Genomic DNA, 21,741 nt, shown 5'->3' on the forward strand with positions numbered 1-21,741 from the left:
TATTAGCCCATTCCTTCAGCTTGTTGAGGTCTCTCTGAATAACAACTTACCCTACATCGTACTGACTGTTTTCCCTAATTAGTTGTTATCTGCAAACTTGCTGAAAGCATACTCTGTGCCATCTTGATCATTAGACAGACTTTAAATAGTATCGGCCTGAGTATTGATCAGTGTAGGATGCCACTAGTTGCTGGCTGTTGGTTGGACTTTGTACTGCTGACTGCAACTCTTTGAGCTTGTCAGTCCAGCCGGTTTTCCATCCACCATAATGGTGAAATATGGACAGGATGAGCAGACTGTCGAGTTAAAAACAAACAAACAAAAAACCCCAATACAATGGGACACCATGTCAAAAGTCTTGCTGAAGTCAAGGTAAAGAACATCGCTACTTTTCCCGTGTCCACTGAGCTGGCCATCTCATCATAGAAGACAGTTAGGTTGGCCAGGCATAACTTGTCCTTGGTAAGTCTGTGCTGTTTTTTTTAAATTGCCTTTTTGTGTTTCATGTGCCTGGAAAGAGCTTCCAGGATGATTTGCTCTGTAATTTCCCCAGGGACTGAGGTTAGGTCATCTGGGCTGTAGTTCCCAGATCGTCTTTATTGCCCTTCCTGAAGATGGGTGTAACATTTGCCTTTTTCCCATCATAAGGAGTCTTCCTCAGTCACCGTGATCTTTTAAAGGCGCTAGACAGTCGCTCAAAATGACATTGGCCAGGTCCCTCATTACCCTTGGGTGCATACCATCTGGTTGCATGGACTTGTTTATATCCAGTTGGCTTGAGTGCTCCCTCTTTCTTCCTCTGCTGTAGGTAATGCTTTACTCGCATTGCCTCTGCTAACATGCTCCAGGATGTGGGAGGTCTGAGGGCAGACCATACCCATAAAAACAAAGGCAAAAAAAGGCTGCTGAGCATCTTGGCCTTTTTCATGTCCTTTGTCACTAGGATCCTCTGCCTTATAGAGGGGTTGGCCCACATGTTCCTTAACCTTTCTTTTGTATCTGATATACAGCACTTGTTACCTGTCACATTCTTCTCTACTTTCAACTCCAATTTCAAAACGTAAATGCCATTTTTTTTACCTAATCAGCTCAACATTTCTACAGTTAAGTGTTTGAACTTCTAAGTGTCATTAAGTGGCTAAGCCGATTAATAAAGGAGACATTAAGTAGAGAAAAACAATGCTTTCTTATTTTTCAGTTATGTTGTTTATTCCCTTGTGCAACTTCTGTTGCCCAAAATCAAGGGAAAATTTTATGCATAAAATTTTAAGAAAGCTGCCCACCAAAATCTTCTTTTGTAAGTTTTTTTTAATATCCTAAGCTTTTAAACCAATTTGGGGGTAGTGAAAGGAAAGAGGTTAAATGAAGTAAGTTGTGTAGTGGAGCAGAATATTTTGATGCTATGGAGCAATGTGCTGTACCTAATTTGTTGGCTGTTTGTTTGGAAAACTGCTATGCTTCTCTGCATCTGTGATCAGGATAAATGGCTGGGTACTGGACTGTAAAGATTGTGCAGAGATGTTGTGTTTGCCTGTAAGGGAGTAGATTAGGTGAAGAATTGAGGTAGTTTCTCTCTCTTTTTTTTTTTTTTTATTATTATTATATTAGTGGCAGGCAAGTAGTAAGTAAGATTTAAGAATTAGACTGAAATTATGGCCTATGTTGAAAGCTGCTGTCAGCATAGGTGGGAGAATGATTGTGAACATATGCATCTTATTAGTATGGCTCTGTACTTAATAATTAGTACCACTATTTCTCAGTATATGTAGTGCCTAAAAAAAATCATGATTGTGAGGTACTTTATTGTACTAGTGATGCTGTTCTCTTGTTCTGCTGAGGATTGCTGCTTTCTTTGTCTTCCCTCACAAGGGTGGAGAGGCCAGAGGCAGGCTGTTCTCTTCCTGACCTGTCCTTGTCCATGTCCACAAGTTGTAACCAGCGTTGTTCCTGCCTTTTCTTGGCAAAACACAGGAACAGAGCTGCCCTATGTGTGAGTGGAGGGGATGGGAGTGATTGAAAGAATATTGGAAAGGGAAGTAGGAGAAGCCTTGTTTTTGCAAGGGATGATGTTAAGTGGAAGAGTAACAGTAGGGCAGAACTATGTAGCTGCAGTTCTGGCAGTTGTATGGGGTGTGGTTGGTATGAAAATGTGGTGTTCATCTTGGCCCTGATACCTGGGCTTCAGGACACACAGAGAGTAAATTTAGGTATCAGTGATTTTAATCTATTTTTGGAAAATTTTTGCAGCTTTGTTGGGCATAATGTTAGGTGTTCAAGTTGTGTGCCACTGCTCTGTTAAGTGAGGTGATACAAATGAAAGAGATGACTTCTTTCTCCAGAGAACTTACAGTCCAAGTATAAGGTGAAGGATGAGGACTTGCAAATTTGGGGTACAAGAATCCTTGTTAGATTAGTCAGTCTTATCAGCCTAACAAAGATTTAGCTAACCAGTATCTACTTTTTTAGTCACTGTAGCAGGAATAGGCTTTTATAAAGAGACAAGGTTCTTAAGGAACTTTGTATGCCACTCCCACGCATCAGAAGCATCAGGAGATAGAGAGGAAAAATGTCTTGCAAAGACATTTATTTTGGAGCGAGTGGAGTGAGAGGGTTATTATTAGAGGTATGCAGTGAGAGAACTAATGTTGTCAAAGCAATTGCCAGAATACTTTTGTAGATAACATAATCTTGTGTTCTGTGGATGTCAAAAGATTGTTTTGCCAAAATCAGTATGAGAGTTTTTTAGTAACAAGAAGAAGAATTTTTACCGGGAATTGTAGTTGCATAGTAAAATTGGAAAAGCTGTGTATACGAGTATTGTTCAGAAAATATAAATGTTGGCTTTGCTTAGATAGGGAGGCCTGAAAGAGGACAGTCAAAGGCTTTGTCCAGGGTACAGAGTTTCTGGTTTGGTTTAAAATACAGAGTGATCAACTTAACATGTCTTCTGTTGCCACAAACTTTTGTGCCTCTGTGAACAAACTCTCCAGCAACAGATTGATTTACAACCAGAAAAATGGCAGCATGAGTATGTTCCAGTAAACCAGTCAGGTTGGTAACTACAGATGTTGTACTGCTTCTTTTAATGCTTCTTTTGTCCTGAAAGTGAGGATGTACAGTATCAACAGAGTCACCTAGGAATTTGTTTTGACACTGGTAAACTTTTCAAAGCTCATCTAAAGAGAGAGAGATGACTTTTTTCCTTAATGATTGTTGTGACACTTCCAATTATTTTGTCAAATAAACCTATTTGACTCCATTGGACACATGAGCATTGAAAATCTGAGACAATTTGCAGCTATTTGCAAACATATATTGAGGGAGAATATGCATGTATATATTCTCTATCCAACATTAAAATGTAGCCACAGCTCACATCTCTTACACAGCTATTAGAATTAAAACACTGTCATGCTGTAGCACTCGAACAGTTCCAGTATGACTAGGAGGTTTGCTGAAAGGTGGCTTAGGGTTAATTGACCAGAAATATCCACTTGTCATTTAAATGTTTATGTAGTTTGTGGCTGGAAGCAGTGAATTCTGAGTGTCTCTCTGCAGGTTTCTGTATGTTTTTAGATCCTCACTTTTTTTAAAAACTTTCTTCCAGTAGTCAAAGAAGCCCATCACCAGGTCCAAATCATACCTCCAGCACTAGTGCATCAAATTCAACATCTGCACCGCAGAATACATCTGTACGACCTACTTGTTCATTAACGCCTACACTAGCAGCACACTTCAATGAAAATCTTATAAAGCATGTTCAAGGCTGGCCTGCAGATCATGCGGAAAAACAAGTGAGTACGCTTGTGCATTGTTCCCGGTGAGTGTGTTAAATGTGTAGCTTAAAGTCTGTTTTTGTTACATGGGTTGCTTTTTCTGGAAAATAAAAATATCTTAAAAAAACAACCTTTGCTTGCCCTTAACCTGAAAGGGTGAGAATTAAATAGTGTTAGAAAACATCAGGGATGGGGGTTTAAGCCAGGCCTACAGGTTTTACATGAGATTATCATTTAGCAATTGAGTATTTTCAGTCTCATTTAACATACCAGTGCTTTTGAAATTCTCTGATGGAAGAACAGTTATTATCATAATTACTTTCTCTTACTGCCTGTGTTCTGTTGAAATTTACAAAGAACATAAATTTTGGCAGACTTTTTTTTTTTTTTTAACACATATATATATATATATATTTTTTTTTTAATCTGGCAAATGTAATGAATTGGCTGGCTGAATTAAACTACTTGAGACCACTCCTCAGTCTGAATCCCTGGATTGTTAGCTCAGCTCTGCAGTGAAAAAGGAACTCTGCCTTTTTGTTGTACGCAGTTGTTAAGATGATGTAGGTTACGGGCTGGGTCAGACTGAGGGCTCTGGCTGTAAAAATGGCCCAAATTCATAGATGGAAATCCAGTACAAATGCCATCCTTATTTTATAGCTAACTATGTGAAACATGCTGTGTTGTGATAATATAGAGAAATTGGATGCATGTCAGCTGCTTGGAACATACTACTCAAAGGAGCTATTTGGGTCACTAAATCCTGTCTGCATCCTTTCTGTCACAGGCAACCTTGTCATACAGTCAGTCTGTGTTAGATAGTAATCTTACTTAGCCCAGCTCACTTTGTTCTTTTGAAGAGTGGTGGTGTACTGGCTGAAGCCTACATTGGTGGCTTTTGGCAAGTAGCTTGTAGGGTGACTCTTAAAAGTGCAATCTAGACTAATTATCTTTGTGGACTCTGTTCTGTTTTTTTTGGTTTTGTTTTCTTGATTTAATTTTTTATTCAATTTTAAGGCATACCGATCTGCACTGAGCCAAACCACAGAAAGCTATTACTGTGAAATGTCTGCAAACATAAGGAAATGATGCAGCATATCCACTTCTCTCTATGGCCTTGGCCCACTGCCTGGAGACTTCTAACTGATAGCATTATTTTCACTGTGTACTGAATTGAGATATAAACTATATAAATCTATATTTTCTGTATTAGATATGAGTTATGAAATTTCTCTGGTATCAGTAGTAGATCAAAGAAAAGCAGCTAATACTAGACTGTTGTGTACTCAGTTGGATACTTCTACCTTTGTGCCAACTTTCATATGCTTTATTGTCCTGTTGCCATTTTGGATGATTTCACTTCAGATGATAATGTTTACAGGCCAGTTTTGAATAGTCGCACCTAAGGGACTTAAGTCAGAGATAATTGATGTAAAAGAAAAATGAAGGAAAGTATAGGTCCAATACATAGTGAAGAAGGTAAGTTAGGTTGAAGCAGAGAGGCTGAAATATGTGATACCTTTGTTGCTTTAGCTTTCTAACCAGATGCTTAGCTTAAATTGAAATTGAAGCATAGAAACACATGCCAGAGTAAACTTAAAAAAAAATATATATATATATATATTACGTGAGCCAGAGCAGGTATGTATTAAAACAGTCAGACTTCACAAAATGTACTGTGCAGTAATTAGTAGTTAAAACAATTCTTGAACCACTAGCAATTATCTCAGAGAACTCATGGAAAATAGTTGATGTGGAAACCTGGAAAATAATCCAGTTATGTGGCTGACTGGAAAATAATCAAAAATATCTATCTTTAAGAAATATGAGAAAGGGTATTGTAGATGGTCTAAACTCAGTAACTATAGAGTACTACAAATATTGAACAATATCTCAGTAGAAGAAAATGATGAAATTACCTATTTACAAAAACTTGAAAACCCTCGTAGTGAACAGTCAGTACAGACCATTAAGAAATGGACTTTTTTTTTTTCTGATAAAGTAGCAGGCATCAGTTGTACGGGAAGGTGATACATGCTATATTGCGATTTATAGCAAGGCTATTAGCACCTTTTAACAAGGTTCTTTTATGCAAAAAGGATTTTAAGGCCTTTTAAGTGAAATTACATTAATGTGTGCGACTGGTTACTTTTAACAAAGTACTTAAAAAGTAGTTTGTTGTTAGTGTCGAGGCTTTGGAGTTGTGTGGAGAAGACATGTGAAATGATGTCCTACTGGTGACCAGGCTTCTCTTAAATCTTTTTTAATTATTTATCTGGTTTGTTGCATTGATTATTTGTGAATGTCAACAGTCTCTAGAAAAGAAGATCTAATGGAAGAAACTAGAATGCAAAATGCTGGAGAAATGCCAGAGGTAGATGAAGACTTGTGCTAAAGACCGTTACTCTTGGGAAGGAAAAATCAAGTGTCTGAGAACTATAGCGGAGAGTAACATTGCTAAACAGTAATACTGCAGGGAAGGAATGCTTTGAATCTTAAACTGTTTTTTCAATGTGCTGCTTGCAAAAGGCTTCTTTCTATATTGGAGCATGATACATAGGACCACAGAGTAATTATACTCTCCTTTGTGCTGTTGAGGAGTTAGCTGGAGTCTTGTATCCAATTTGGTGACCAGCCTTAAAGAAATACACAAATTGGGGATAGGTCATGCCTTCTAAGTTCATACTTCTGCTAATCCCCACTTGACTAAGTGGGAATATTGAAATAATGGAGTTTGTTTAGAAGAGAGAACAGCTGAAGAGGGTTATGAACATTTTCTGTATAAATTAGTTGGAAAGAAGATGTCATTCGATTATTCATGTCTTAATTTACAAGAGAAATTTAAATTAATCGTTGGAAAACATGGGTGGAGACTGTTAAGTACTTGAGCAAATTTCTTACCATGCGACAGGGCAGCAAGTTTCCTATCTTCAAGATGGCTGGGTAGACATCTGTTAGGATCAAGGAAATCTAAACCATCCCTCCCTCAGCATGGGCCTGGACTAGATGATTTTCTGGCATCCATTGCTGTCTGTTTCTGTGATTCTAAATGAGCTTTTTTAGAGAATTTAATGCATTTGTGATTTAATATTCCTTTTTAGAGTGCTTTGCTCTTTCAAGATGTCTTCATCCAACAATCCACTAGCTGTAGCCAGCCGTTTCTAATGCATGATTCAAAATTCTACCTTTTAAATTTAACTATTGCAGGCATCAAGATTACGTGAGGAAGCCCATAACATGGGAAGTGTTCATATGTCAGAAATTTGTACTGAATTAAAGAATTTAAGATCTTTAGTTCGAGTATGTGAAATTCAAGCAACTTTGCGTGAGCAAAGGTAAGTGTGTGCTTTGTGTTTATTTTCAAAATGGTAGTTCTCAAGGTGGTATTACACTTCCCATTCTGGTATTGTTCTGCACGAGGTTTATTTACTGATGACTTAAATGCAAGTATGCTAATGCTTACCAGGTGTGAAAGCTACCTTCCCTGTGTACATTTTACCTGTTTCCCACACAGATACTTCTTGACAGTCTCCAGTGAATAGAACCAGGTATGCAATGTGCGTATGTATTTTCACTTACATGGATAGAAAGGAAGTATCCTTCCAGATACATTAGCATGTTAGGAAAAATTGATCAACTCACAGTAGTTTAGAATATCTAAAACATATGTCCATACATGATACATAGATCACACAGGTACACATCTACACAGTTCATGCTGGTCTTAAATGCTATGGTTTTTATGACAACCATTTATTGCATAGAAACCAGAACAAGTTTGAAGAGTTCTTGTTGATATCACAAGCTAAGAAAAAATTCATGTTTGTTATTTAGGTAGAAGGCATCTGAGAAGATCTTGGGGTTCTTCAGTGAGACGATGATTATGGCAAAGTACACTTCTGCTTTTTAAATCAGTTAATAGAGGGTATCTTGTGTATTGCTTCAGCAGTACACAACCACATTGTTAAAGACTACTGTAATAAGATTGAAAAGCTTAAACCTTACAATACATGATGAAAATTTTCACCAGTACTTTGATGCTGAGTCTTCTTTCATTTTTGAATGATTTCATCTTGCCTATTAAGTCATGCTATGGTTTGTTGAATACAGTGATTCCCATTTACTATCTTAAGCTGTTTAAATAGAGCTGTACGCTATTTAAACAGCTGCTAATTGTATCTTAGAAGCTGTTGCTTTTTGGCGGTTGGCAGAACAATCCTTGTAGGAGAAGCAGGCTGTAAAATACTTGCAAATGTTTTGTGATAAGGGATCTAAAGTGTCAGCTCTCTCCAAAATTTTGTTCCATAACATAATTACATAAATTACAGGATTTAATGTACTGCTTAGTTTCCTACATATGAAATAAAACCTACTAAGGTTTAATTTCAGTCTCTGAAGGCATATTTGATCTGCAATAACATGTCTAATGTCATTGTTCAGCTAGCTAAATAGCACTTCTTCTTGTACATTGTGTGTCTTTAAGCCATTGATGGGTAAGGTTTGTTATGACTTTGAATCTGTGATAACATACATCATATATTTTTGCTGCCATCCCAAAGACATGGAATATATGGTATAGGCAGCAAGCTGGAATGGGAGGGGGAAAGGAACTTTTGCAAATAGTGAGATTATCAAAACCAGTAAATTTAAATGATGTTATAATCTCTATACTCTTCAGGAAAGAAAACTATTTAAATTTGTTCTAAGAAGGAACATTGTATCTGGGCAAAGCAAGTGTACTACTTTAACCTTTCCTGACAATATGTGAAATGGCACTCTTCATTCACTGATATGTTTCATACACTCATATGTTTTGATTTTATTATGTTTTTCAGTGTGTCTGTTCAGAGCATTTTCACCTACTTTCAATAGAATATTAATTTTTTTTACTGAACTGGTCACATATTTGAAAAACATTTTACAAAAATCTGCTGACATGCATGCTTTCTCTGAATCTATTAAAATTACTTTTGACTTGCAGAATATTTGTGTAGTGTTTTAGCTTTTCCTTAGCATTTCCTTAATTCATTCACATGCTTGCATTACACTTCAGCATAATGAAAAGTTGCTGCAAAATTATCATTAAAAAATTTTGGAAACAGTAACTAAACCAAATGTTCATTGATTGCAATAGTTGTTTATGTCAGATCAGTAGAATAAAGAAAAATCTATGAGGGAAAGCTAGCAGCACAGTTTGTTTCCAAGTAAACTGTAAGTGACAACTTTTTTCCTTAGATGTCTTTTCATCTTTTATTCAAACATTTTAAGATTGGGGTTTACTGTAACTAGAGACTAGATATAAAATAAGTTTTTATTGCACCAACCACAGAACCAAATACTAGAAAGAGGTGTTAGGCCTACAAGAAAGCTCAGTTGTAGAAGTTCTTGAATAAATTACATATTGAATGTATTTATGACTCTGTGTATTACTGAACTAAACTAATATAGGTTGGGACAGGTTCTGGTGTGTCTTGATCATTGTTCTAGGGAAGCAGGAGCATGTGTAGCTCTTCTGCCTGCCCAGTTCTCCAGATCTACTGGAGTATAAAATCCTCCAGAACATGGGGAGGAAATAAATAGAAGGATGGGAAGACGATTGCTTGTGCTTCTGGTGGTACTCTATCTCCAAGAATAGGCACATTAAGATAGGTTTGTTTTCATGGTCTTGTCCTCTGTAAATTTGCCGAACTGCTGAGGATGTTGGGATTGGACACAGAGGAGAAGTATGTTTGGTAAAAACTTGAGTGCTTTGGGTTATTGCACACTTTGCTGGGGAAGACTGTGTGACACAGGCATAATACCTTTTTTTTAGAATGCTCAGTTTCTGAATGTATTCTTCCAATGTGTCCCACTTTTGCTTGACTCTAAATTCAAGTAGGCTTAAATATCATTGTGCATTGGTCATAATGAAATACAGCAACTTGATTTTCTAAACCAGAAATTCACATACACAGGTCTGTGCCCCTGCATATGTTGTACGTAGGTGATTTAACAGATTAGGAGTTCATTTAAAGTATTTGAAGTTTATTAATGGAACTAAGGAGCTTGGCATCTTTCACTGAAATTGTAGAGATACTTGCATAGATACTTAATTTAGTATCTGTATGTAATGGAAATGTTTATACTAATTTAATTATTTTTTCTTGCAGGATACTATTTTTGAGACAACAAATTAAAGAACTTGAAAAGCTAAAGAATCAGAATTCCTTCATGGTGTGAAAAGTTGTGAACAATTGCACATGGTTTTGAGTACAGGAACTGTTAAACTGATGCCCGGTCTTAACACTTTTGAGCTGCATTTGAGTAGACTTTGGACCGTTGAGCTGGGCGGAAAAAAAGATGACATGGGAAGGGGACAGGAGGGAGTCAAATTCAGGGGAAAGATACAAGAATGATTTGTAAAACCCTTGAAATGTAGATTTCTTGTAGATGTATTCTTCACGTTGTAAATATGTTTTGTAGAGTGAAGCCATGGGAAGCCATGTGTATCAGAGCTTAGACATCCAAAACTAATCAATGCTGAGGTGGCTAAATACCTAGCCTTTTACATGTAAACCTGTCTGCAAAATTAGCTTTCTTTTTTTTTTTTTTTTGGTTTTGTTTTAGTTAATTTATCATTCAGAAATCTTGCATTTCCTAAAATTCAATGCAAGCGCCAGGCAATCTGTGTCTAAGGCTGCAACAATTTGGGTAATGTACAAAATATCATGAAACAACTGTTTCCACACTTGCACCGAATCAAGAGCAGTGCTTCTCCATTTCTGTTTTACAGAGAAATGTTTTTCATTTTCTGTGTTCCATTTCCCCGTGAAATCCGAAATCTGATTTTATCAGTTTTTTAATGCTTCTAATTTTCTCTTTTCTTAAGGCACTGTTGCTATGGCACTTTTTCTATAATCTTTTCATTCCTGTGTACAGTAGCTTAAAATTGCAGTGATTGAGCATAACCCACTTGTTTGTATAAATTATTGAAACGTATTTCCATTTGCACCCTGTAAGAATGGACTTATAGTACTGCTGGGCATGTGTGCTAAAAGTACATTACTTGCTCAAATATAAGGAAATAGCCCAATGAACATGTTAACATGGTTGTGGGAGGGGAAAGAGGAAAAAAAAAAAAAGCTAGTCAGATGTGAATTGTATCTGTTGTAATAAACATGTTAAAACAAAGAAACACTGGTTTTCATTTCCTTTGGTCAAAACATTAATATTTGGTCTGTTTGGGGACTCTTTATTAGAACTGTTCTTGTTGAACATTTTTGTACTTAAATAATTCCTCAAGGGAGGTTTTGTTTAAAACTTGTAAACAGGAAATTGTGTATAAAATATTTAATGAAATATAAAATTCAACAAGAATGACTTAAGACACCTCCCCAACAGTTGTCATATGTTAACTCCTGGTTTACCTGTCTTGCTATTATGACATTTCATTTCGAAGGATGTTTGTGTTGTAGCTAACTGTTTAAGTCTGGTGCTGACTGCTGTTCTTAACCATCACAAAACGCTGAATTTGTGTAATTGGAGCAACCCACCGTTTGAAAATGGTGGAAAAGCTCAGCTTTGTATATTGTTTCCTAAAGTATATTAAAAATAAAAAAGAAACTATTGCTACTACAAAATAAACTTGGCTTTTTCTTTGCTTAAAAACAAAAAAGTGATGGCACTGCTAGATCAGTATTTGCAGAGATGTATACATTACAATAGTTTGATTAAGTAAAATTATTTTATAGGTGATGGATTAAAAAATGAACTAAATGTTAAAGGTATTGACATGTGATGCTGCATGTTTTATTCCTACAAAGTACTGTCTTTCAGCACCAGAAATACTACTTGGTTTGTTTTTTTTTGTTTTGTTTTGCCTTTTTTGCCTTATGTTGAGTGGGCTCAGACTGATTTTTAAAACCACTTTTTAATCAGTGGAAGTTGAATATTGTTTCCTAACAAGACATAGCAGATGGACTGAGTTGAAACACCTTAACTGAAGAGGTGGAGAGAAAGAGAGGCAGGTAGAAAATGGAAATATGTGTTTTTAGCTAGAGGAGAATGGAAAAAAATCCTGACTTTTCTGAAATGCTTTAAAGTACAGTAGAACAGTTAGCAAGCCTTAACTGTAAGAGCAGGCATTTCTGTTTATGCTTAAAGTTCGGCCTCTTTCATCTTTGACTGACTTTGCAATTCTTCCCATAGTTTTGTCTCAGCCATAATGATGGTTGTAGAATAGAGACAAGGTTTTCTGACAAAATTTTTTCTTTTGGCCCATCCCTGACTGAAGCTCGGTGTTTTATGTTGGGAGAAGTTGATCCAGGCTTTTACCTTTCCGCTATAGCAGTGTAAATATGTTCTGTGTGTTAATGAATCACAGTCTTCACCAGTGGACTGAAGTATAGAAAGTAAAATCGTAGTGTCAGCTTGCTCTTGAATCTTGTAAATCTCTCTAAAATGCACACCCAAATGATTTTGATTACAAATAGTGCCATCGTTCATGTTTGAAGTGCTGTTTGAGATCATGGCTGTATTGCTTCTGACTTCATGGTGTTTTAACTGTGACTATAAATCAGGACAGATGAATTTGTAATTGTTGCTCACTTTTTAATCTCTTGTATGTGCGTGGTGTTTCATACCATGCAAATGTTTGGTTTTGCTCAGAAGCCAGGAATAGAATAACTTTGAATGAATTCTAACATACATTGTTTCTGCCTCTTTAGACAGCCAAGGCAAAGTGACATAAGACTTTCTGAGAAACAGAACCTAACATTGTATTTCTAGTAATGTTCATTTTCTTGGGGTTGCCCAAGCATAGGGAAAGAGTATGTGAAACAGATTGAGGTGATCTGCGGTTGTCTGTAGTTCTGGCGTTTTGCAGTTTAGTTACCTGCTGAGACAGAGGTTGCTTCTCTCTTAATATGCTGGGCCTATTCTCCATGACCTTACTTTGTTCCTTTTTGATTCAAATATCAGGCTCTATAACATCCTGTATCAGTGAGCTTCACGTGTTAATTTTGTATTGCTTGAAAATTATTCTGGATTATTTTTTAAACTTCCGGCTTGAATGAAGGTTCATGTATGCTTAGTTGCTGCCTGTTGAGCATACCATTCATAGTTTTACAGAACAGTCTCTTTTCCAGCCTGTTTTATTGATCATCATGTGAAAACTTCTCTGCTCATTCTTCTCACCCCATCTGTAGTTTAGTCGATGCGCTGTGTATTTTTGACACAGTTCACATTACAGGATTTCATAGTATGTGAATAGGTGCAGGTAACTTGGGAGTTACAGGGAGTAACAAGGATTAACTTGCTACTTTAACCCGTTAAAAATATATACGTAGGCATATATGCATGTATATAATAGTATATATTATACATTATATGTAATATATATATATTTTTATATATACACTCACACTCTTTGGTTATGTTCTTCCTGAACTGATACAATAAAGAGTACTTCTTTGTCAGCATTAAATGGCATATGCAAAGCTTGTTGGCTTCTGTATTTGATTATCGCGCAACAGCTTTCTTTTCCCCCCCTTCACACCCTTCAAATGCCTACAGCAGTTGTCAGTTCAGGGATGCTAACTTGCCAAACTGAAACTTTCACTAGCATCAGACAAGTTGGGGAAAAGGACTGCAGACACTGCTTTAAAGTGCATGGCCACTAAATGGCAATGACTAGGTTAATGGCCTCCAAAACAAGTTCACTAATGTACAGTGCAATTTTGGCCTTACTGTGTGATCTGGAGGCTCTCTTGAGTGACAGGCAGGAACTGACCCTCTATATATTACTTGAGGGGAAAAAGCAAGCCTTTACTGCTTCCTACCGAATCTCTGTCTGAAGCTGGAGAACAAAGAAATGAGTGGATTCGCTAAGACCCATTACTAGATTTCCAAATCATCATTTGTTATCCGTCCTGAAACTGATGCTCTCCTTTCAAATATAGTTCACATTTTTTAGTGAAGGGAGCTTTTCTTGATCATTCTAAGCCTGCAAGTCAAATCAAATGAATTTCTTCTGGGGCAAAATTTGTTTTCTTCCTAGGCAGGTGTTCGGAAAGTGTTTATTGGAGTTGTGGGATGTTTTCTATATTAATTCCTTTAATATGGTTGGTCAAAGAAGACCGTTGTGAAACTGATGAAAGAATCATTAAATATGTAATATGTTGCTCTTGGTTTTTGTCTTATGCAATTGTTAAGCTACTATTTATTATAACAAAGACTCTTAAGAATTACTTCAAGGGACAGGCTCAGTCACATTGCAGGTAATGCTATCAGGATAGTGTTTTATCACCTGTAGTGGCATACACAAACTCCAGTAGAAGAGGGACTTAATGTAATAATAAAACCACATGACTGAGCCAGGGGGCTCCTATGGTAGATGCTTTTACAGCTGCGCCATATATTTTTCATTACTGTTCAGGCTGGTATCTTTGAAGATCTGTATATTTTTCTCAATGGCCTTGACTTTCAGATGCCAAAGTTGACTGTGCCTTTCCCTGCTTAGACAATATTCTTCTACAGCAATGTAGTGTCTTCTGCTTTTCAGACGTGATTTATGAATTGTATGTCTTTTGGTAGGAGGGTCTTCTATTTTGGTGGGCACTGGTGTTGTCTTCACTGTTGCAGTTAAAACACATTCAAAGTGGGTACTGTTCATTTGCCTGACCTTCAAATTGAGAGCAAAGAGAGTTAAAAGCATTCCCATTCATTTTTAAGAAGGAATCTGGGGTATGCCTGGAGTCTCATTGCAGAAGTTTCCCCAAAGATACTTAAGAAAATACTGGGAATGTGTGCCAGCTAGGTAAGTCTGTGGGTCAAAGGAGACCATATCTCACTGTCTCCTCTGTTTCATTCCAGTGACACCTCGCCTGTGATGATACTTGCAGGGGCTTGTCGGAGCAGAGTTCTTCGTTGCTGGGAGTTTGGCCGCAGTGGCCAGTATCATGCATTCGACTGAATGAAAGGGGTGATGTACCCTAACTCTTGTCACTGTGTTTTGAGGTTACTCATGAGTCAGCTGCACATATGGGACACTTGCTTACTTTAACCCTAAATTAATATTTGATTGTTGTATATTTATAGTTAAATCTCAAGTCCAGTCCTACCTTGGAGGTAGGAGCTAGAAGGTTTTTTTGGATACTTCATTCCTATAGCTGTCTCTAGAATAGTTATTTGTCCTCACAAAAACACTGGCAGATTTGGGCAGGAGGTTTTCACTCTGCTCTTGATACAGCTTCAGTCCTACAGCCCATCAGACACTTTAAAAGATAGCTTGATTGTTTTCAGCAAAAGAAAGTAAAACACCCTTTGTGCTGGGAACTCTTCTGTAATTCTAATTTGGTTGCTTTAGAGTGAGTCAATACCAGAATTTTCAGGATACTAGTTATGAAAATTCATGAGAGAGAACTAAGTTTGCACATGCTCACTCGCTCTCCTTTTATCAACAGCAGGGTGCTCATATACAGTACCTGTTTTATTTACTGTTATTATTTTTTTCATCAATTCATCTTACAGGTTGCTGTTTCCAAGAAGGGCTCTTCCTTGTATTGGAGAGGGAATTACTACTTGCCAAATGCTATTCTGTCTCCTTCCATGATCAGATGGAACAGTGAATCCTTACCGGAATTCACTTCCTTGGACATCTCAGTTTCTCCTTTCTGGGAAAACTTGCCTTGGGTGCCAAAAAGAACCATGCTAGCTCATATACAGACGTAAGATGATTATGAGGCAATTCCAGATGTTTTAAGAATACTGGCTTCACTGTTGAATGTTTCCTGCAGAGGAATATTTTCAGCCAAGGTACCATCTCACTGGTATTAACACTGTTCTTAGCTAGTAACTTGTCTACTGATAAATAATGTGTTTTTTAGAATCAGAACTTTTAATGTAGGAGGAATTTTTCTATGCTCAGCCTAACCTTTCTTTTTTGGTAGTTATCTTTTGAAGTTACAGCAGTCAACCAAAAGCTTTCATTTGCAGCTAAGATCCACATATATATTGACTTCTTTGTAAAGAAAACTTTTCAGTTGTGATGCAGTTTTGAGTACCAGTTACATGGCACTCTTGTCACACAGATCTGTAAGTTCCTTTATCCTTTTATCTTTTCAGCCTCGTACAACAGATGTTGAAAGATTGAGCCTTTTTGACTGTAGGCACCAGCTCTGTTCTCCAAACCCCCTTCGATGCCACTGATGCTGCTACTATGTTAATTCAGCAGAAATTGTTCCTGGAAGACACTACAAATTTCTGGGTTTCCCAACCAAGGATTTTGACCGAAGATCCCATCTGAAGGAAAGGACTGACTTAGATTTTGTGCCAATTAGAGCTCTAGCTGGCTAAGGACCTGAAAGTTATGAAGAACTTTGTCCTCCCTAATAAAGTCTCTAACCTATCTGTTCTAACACTCTCTAAGGGATAAAATGTCAAGTTTTGTCTCCAAGTGGAACTAGTAGCATTCTGGCAGGTCTTGTCAGAGTATCCCAGTAAAGCCCTGTCTGGGTTTTTCTGGTCCATATGGCTGTTGGTACTGCATGGCTCCATATACCAGGCTTCGTGGACCAGGTTTATAGATACGACTTGAACAGCCTTGTCTTTCCAGCACTTATTTGGTGCATGTGACAGTATTTGTCCTGTATCACCTTTTGGCCACCTTCTATTAGTCACAGATGCCATGGAACATTTGCGAAGGGATGCTCTTCGCATTCATGTCCAGCACAGGGCTCATAAATTGACTTTGGACCCCACTGCACTGGTTTGGAAGTTCAGGGGATTTGGGCTCAGTGAACAAAATTTGCATGTTAAATTACTGAAGCTCAGACTGGTTTGTTATTCTTGTCTTCCCTTTTTACTGTATGTTACAAGACAGTTCATCCAATTAATTATGACTAAAACTCTATCATTTATGCCAATAACCAGAATGGTGCAAAGTCCCTTATATTGATTTTATTTCTCTCTCTTCCCCCCAAGTTCCTAAAGCTGGCACTATTAATATATCACCTTTCAGAGCTCTGAATAGCCTGAACAACTTACTCTCTTGTCTGACCAGGTGGATTTGCTCTCAAGATCTTATGTGCTGCTTTGTCCAAAAACCTGTGGCTGGATCTTTTGTCAGCATAGTTGGGATGCTGCCGGAGTTCGACTGGAATTCCTGTTCTTCTGCTAGATGCATCTTTGTTAGCAGCAGAAAGCTTGTGTACTGGAAAGAGTTATTTGGCAAAGTGAGGGAAGTGTGTGGCAGATGGTGCTCCAGAATGTGCCTGCCTGGGCTGCTCGGTGGAACCAGGGGCTCTGGTGTCTGCTCATCTGTCCAGGTTTATTTAGCTGCTGCTCTGCATCCTCAGAGTAAAGGCTTTTTCTTTTTTCCCCATTTTGTAAGCTTTAATTGAACTTTTTCTTCCTGTACGGGATTCAGTTCCACAATAAGACTTCATTCTTTTTTTAATGGGAAAGCTATTAAACGACTTAAAACATGTTCCTTTCTTTCCTTGCTAAATAAAACAGCCTTTCTGCTCGCAGTAACATTTGCCAGGGGAAGCCTGGATAACTGATCCTCTTGATACTGTTCTCTTTTTAGGTTAAAAATTCTCAGAGCTCATTTCTTACTTAGGGTGATATCAGAATTTCAGTTAATTCAAAAAATTAATTTGCTGCATATTTTGTTCTGTCTTCTGCTGATGTGTGTCCACCTGAAGAATTAGACTGTGTATGTGTGTGTACGTATGTGTGTGTGTTTGTGGAGTCTGTATATATATCATGCATATACTGGCAGGAAAAGGTCCTTAAGAAGGACTGCTCTTGTTTGCTGCATAGACTGTTTCATCACAGGAATTGTTTGCTGAGGGTGAGGTTTCTCAGTATGGGAGAGCTTATCTAACACATCTGGTTCCCTGCAACATAGGGGCAGACCCATGCTTATCCCTCCCTTACTCCGGGTTCTGTGTTCCTGCCGATAGCCTTTTGCCAGCCCTGAAGCGGTTCAGGGAGCAAAGCTCCAGCAGAAAACACTCTGGTAAATGTGTGTGTTGAGCTCACAAGCTGAGAGGCCTCACCAAGGTGCCAGGCAAGGGCAGGGTGTAAAGGGGAGCTCACAGTAACTTTTAGCAGCGGTAATCTGTTTTGTCAAATTATTCATCGTGCAACCTTGTGCTTTGTGAAGTGCTCCTTTAGTTGAGGTAGGACTTCTGCTTCATGCGTGTGATCAGGGTGCCCCCTGAATGTGCTCCTGCTGTGATTGCATGGGATGCTGCTGCACCCGGGATTGCAGTCCTTCAGCCTTTGTTTCTCTGGGAGCTCCAAAGCCCTCTTTTAATTAGGTACAGCTTGTAATAGCTGCAGAGTGAAAGTATGTACAGGCAGGCACTCAAATGATAAAGACGAGTTTCTCTTAAAACTCACAGATGCATGTGCAGGGAGGAGGGCTCAGGGCATGGGAGATGAAAAATAACAACTGGCCAGTTGTGCCTGTGAATCAGTGGTGTGAAAGCATGCACAGACAGTGTATTCTGACCAGCTGCAGTAAGTAAATCTCTGTACTGTTGAAAGTTCGTTATATGCCATGCACCATAGATGGGATTGGCTTAAAGCTGCAGTAGGTGTAATATGGACGTGGTTTTCTGAAGCTTGAAAGCAGGTATGCTCTCATCTGAAGAAAGTATAAAAATTACATTAAATATTTAGCTGTATTGGGTAGTTAGTTGAGAGCCTAATCTGTTACTCATATTTATTACTTTTAGGTAAATGTTTAACAGATAGGTAGGGCAATTTTATCATAATAAAAAACCCCAAGAATAATTGATGAATAAATCAATATACAATTAATAAAGATGTTTGAAAGACTCTTTGGTTGTGACTTATTTTAATGTAATTGTTTCCTCTTTTTGGGGTAGATGAAAATTTCACTTTTGTGTATATCAATGTTTATTGTGTAAATGAACAAAATCCTCATCTAACCCTATTGCTGTATTAACTGTTTTATGAATTTTCAGCTATGCATGAGTAAAGGTGGAATTACTTACAATGCTGTCAGTAATAGATTGAAAACAAAGCACCCATCCCAAAGCAAATGGTGCATTTTAATACATTTAGGATATGAATGGAGGAGTGCCTTAAAGGAGATTACATTAATGCTTGCAGGGAGGGTACCAAGAAACACTGTCTCCAGCATTGAACCCACGTCGATTTTATTTTATTTATTTATTTATTTTTGGAAGCCACTGGCTCAATGATCTTTGCTTGAAGTCTATGCTTTTCTAAGGTTGTTTGGATGGATTTGCCTCATGTAGCTTTTAAAAGTCATTAGCAAGGAGAAAAAATCCCAAAGGAAAGTACTGACTGGTAAGACTTTTCTAATACTCGGCAAGTTTAAGATGTAAAATATTTCACTTGCAATCATGCAAGGAAACTTCAGTGGGTCTCTTCATGCCTGATGCGTGCTGTGCACCCTGGTGGAGGTGTTTTGCTTTCTTCACTGGATGAAATGCTTTGGCAGATTTTGAAATAACACTCTCCTCATATGTTTAATCCTGTCCCCAAACTTTGGGTGCTAGTTCTCCCTCACTGATTAAAAACATACTTGCTTCTTCATAATTTACTACTTGATGCAAAATGTTGGTTAAAAATCTGTTTCCTCTTCCATTAATTCACAGTTTTGTGAGAACTGTTCTTGTGCTATATGTGTGCTCCAGAAGCTTAGGTGTCCCTTGCCATGCTAGACCTCACCACAACTGCTGTCTTCTAGGTATAAAACTTCTGTACCTGCACCACATAGTCTTGCCCCCTTAAAGAACATGGGGTGGGTGGGGGAAGTTCCTTCAGTGCAGCTCAAAAGAGCGACCAAGTTTGAAGCTTAGTCTAGTGGGTTTTTTTGTTTTTTGTTTCTGATGATGCACATCTCAAACCCTGAGAGCCTTTTGCATAGGCTGTGTTGTGCTAGTTTAATATTGCTGCTGTTGTTTCATGTTACTATGGTAAGTTTATCCTTGATATAGATATATATCTTTACATACAGAACAATTAAGAGATGCTTCCTTGTGAGTGCATAAGCTATAGATTTGCCTTACAAGGAGGGTGCTGAAAGCAGTAGCTCCTGTGGTTTTTGAGAGAGTCTAGACAAAATGCTTGTTTTTCATTGCAGGCCCCAGCTTTTTGTCTGAGGAAGGATGAACTTTGAAAGTTCAGTAGATCTTTTTCATTGAAGCTCAAGCTCCATACTTTTTTTAGCCTTTACCATTACCTCTATGGTCACACTTTCATCCTTCCCTTCTCTGCTCACAAACACAAGCCCCAAAAGCAATTCAGTCTGCTGAATAAGAAGGCTAAGGGCCTTTTTACACACTCATTTGCTTGGTGTTTTGGAAAGATTTACCTGCTCCTCTCTCAGAAACCCCCGCTTTAGGGTGCAGTGTCACAAAAAGGCTTCATTTCCTCAGCAGCAGCTGGAGACTTTCTCCCCTGCCCTGGGTGCTGGGGTGGTTGTTGAGCGTCACCAAAAGATGATCTGAGGGAGAAGAGATCTTGCAGTTGCCCTCCTGTTCCATTGACTTCTCCTGTTAAACTATTGCTGAACCACTATTCTCACCCTGATGATTTCTTTAGATACCGAACCTCTCTTAAGAAGAAGAATTGACTCAGCTATCCTCATCTGCCATCTGAGCAGTTGGAGCATTTCCTGAAATCCTTAGTAGTTCTGTGAAATTTTGCAGATTCCCCCCAGGGAAACTTGTGAACAAGCACGTGTCCTCGCTGGTGATCTGTGATCAGCCTGCCAGATTGGATGTCTCCAACAATTTTCAAGCCAGCTCAGGTAGTTTGGCAAACTCTGCTTTGTGTGGCTGTGCTGAGACACAGACTCTGTCTCTGCATGAGCTTTCTCTCTCCCGTTAGTCAATCTGCCTCATTTCTGTTCCAGCTGAAGCTCTGTTTGATGCCTGCTTAGGGGAGAACATGGTATCGGAGCTGGGTCTGTGGTGCTCCCATCTCAGCTGAGGCAGACTCATGTGAGACTTGGTAAAAAGCCTCTGTTTTTCTCCAGCTGGAACTTCATTTACTGAACTGGAGTTTTTTGGTTCTTTAGTACCTTAGGAAGCTCAAGATGCAGGAATCTCTCTGACATCCACAAGGGCTCCAGCCAGTGTTATTCCACTAAAGAATTGGTACAAGAGAGCTACTGAAATGAGGTTTTAAAAGAGAAAGTAGGATTTCAGTATTCATCTGAACTGTATTGAACACTGCTTTTACAGCCGGCTCCTAGACCTAATTTTGGTGATGCCAGGTGACACTCCTGGTCCATTGAAACTTGAGTTGCTTTCAACATAATCAACATTCCCATATTTTGGGCTCTGATATCCAGCTTAGAATAATCTTTGGTATCAGTCCCTCTGTATTTTCCTCCTGGCTAACACACATGCCCTTCTCTCTTCATTGTAAACACAGTTGAATTTGTTTAATTCTCTAGTGCCTAGTTTCAATATTGATCGTCCTTGACCGATACAAGATTAAATGCTGTTTATATGTTAAGTGTAGATTTCTGACTGATTTTTACCTGAAATGGCAACAATTGTTCCAAGCTACTTAGGATTATAAGCGCAGTTCCTAATGGTTTGTTGAACAGAAGACAACATTTTGATAGCTGGTTCATAGAATTTTGCCATGTGCTTTTGCAGTTTCATTCAGAAAAAGCCATGTGAATCTATCACTTTCTTGAGGAGAAAAAAAAAAAAGAAATCAGATTTGCCTATTCATTTTGTTAAATATTTAAATTCTGTACAGACTGGAAGTTTTCAGAGAAATTGGATTGAATTTCAAGATAATACCATCTTTTCCATGTGCCTTTCCATTTTGTAGACTTGCCTGGGATGAGTGACATGACTTAGGGATTGTGGAAAATAATTTTAACTGAATCTACCTTTCGATATTAATCTAAAACTCAGAGGTAATTAGTGCATTTTAATATATGCAGAAGTAGGTCACAACA

The 21,741-nt window shown here is 38.1% G+C and overlaps 1 protein-coding gene and 1 long non-coding RNA gene across 2 annotated transcripts in view; both read left to right on the top strand.

Annotated features, from left to right (window-relative positions):
- Positions 1 to 11,399, top strand: part of WAC (WW domain containing adaptor with coiled-coil) — a 68,492-nt gene extending 57,093 nt beyond the window's left edge. The window contains 4 exon segments of the mRNA XM_013949302.2: positions 3,608 to 3,794; positions 6,984 to 7,111; positions 9,926 to 9,971; positions 9,974 to 11,399. Of these exon segments, the coding sequence (XP_013804756.2) occupies positions 3,608 to 3,794; positions 6,984 to 7,111; positions 9,926 to 9,971; positions 9,974 to 10,171 (559 nt within the window). The 3' untranslated portion in view covers positions 10,172 to 11,399.
- Positions 11,400 to 14,214: 2,815 nt separating this feature from the next.
- On the top strand, positions 14,215 to 16,161 carry LOC106489960 (uncharacterized). Its single transcript, XR_001293496.2, has 3 exons — positions 14,215 to 14,736; positions 15,285 to 15,569; positions 15,879 to 16,161. It is a non-coding gene; the product is annotated as an uncharacterized lncRNA (long non-coding RNA).
- The last annotated feature ends 5,580 nt before the right edge of the window (positions 16,162 to 21,741 follow it).

This window comes from Apteryx mantelli, chromosome 2 (genome assembly GCF_036417845.1).
Source record: "Apteryx mantelli isolate bAptMan1 chromosome 2, bAptMan1.hap1, whole genome shotgun sequence".
In the NCBI taxonomy this organism is placed as follows: Eukaryota; Metazoa; Chordata; class Aves; order Apterygiformes; family Apterygidae; genus Apteryx; species Apteryx mantelli.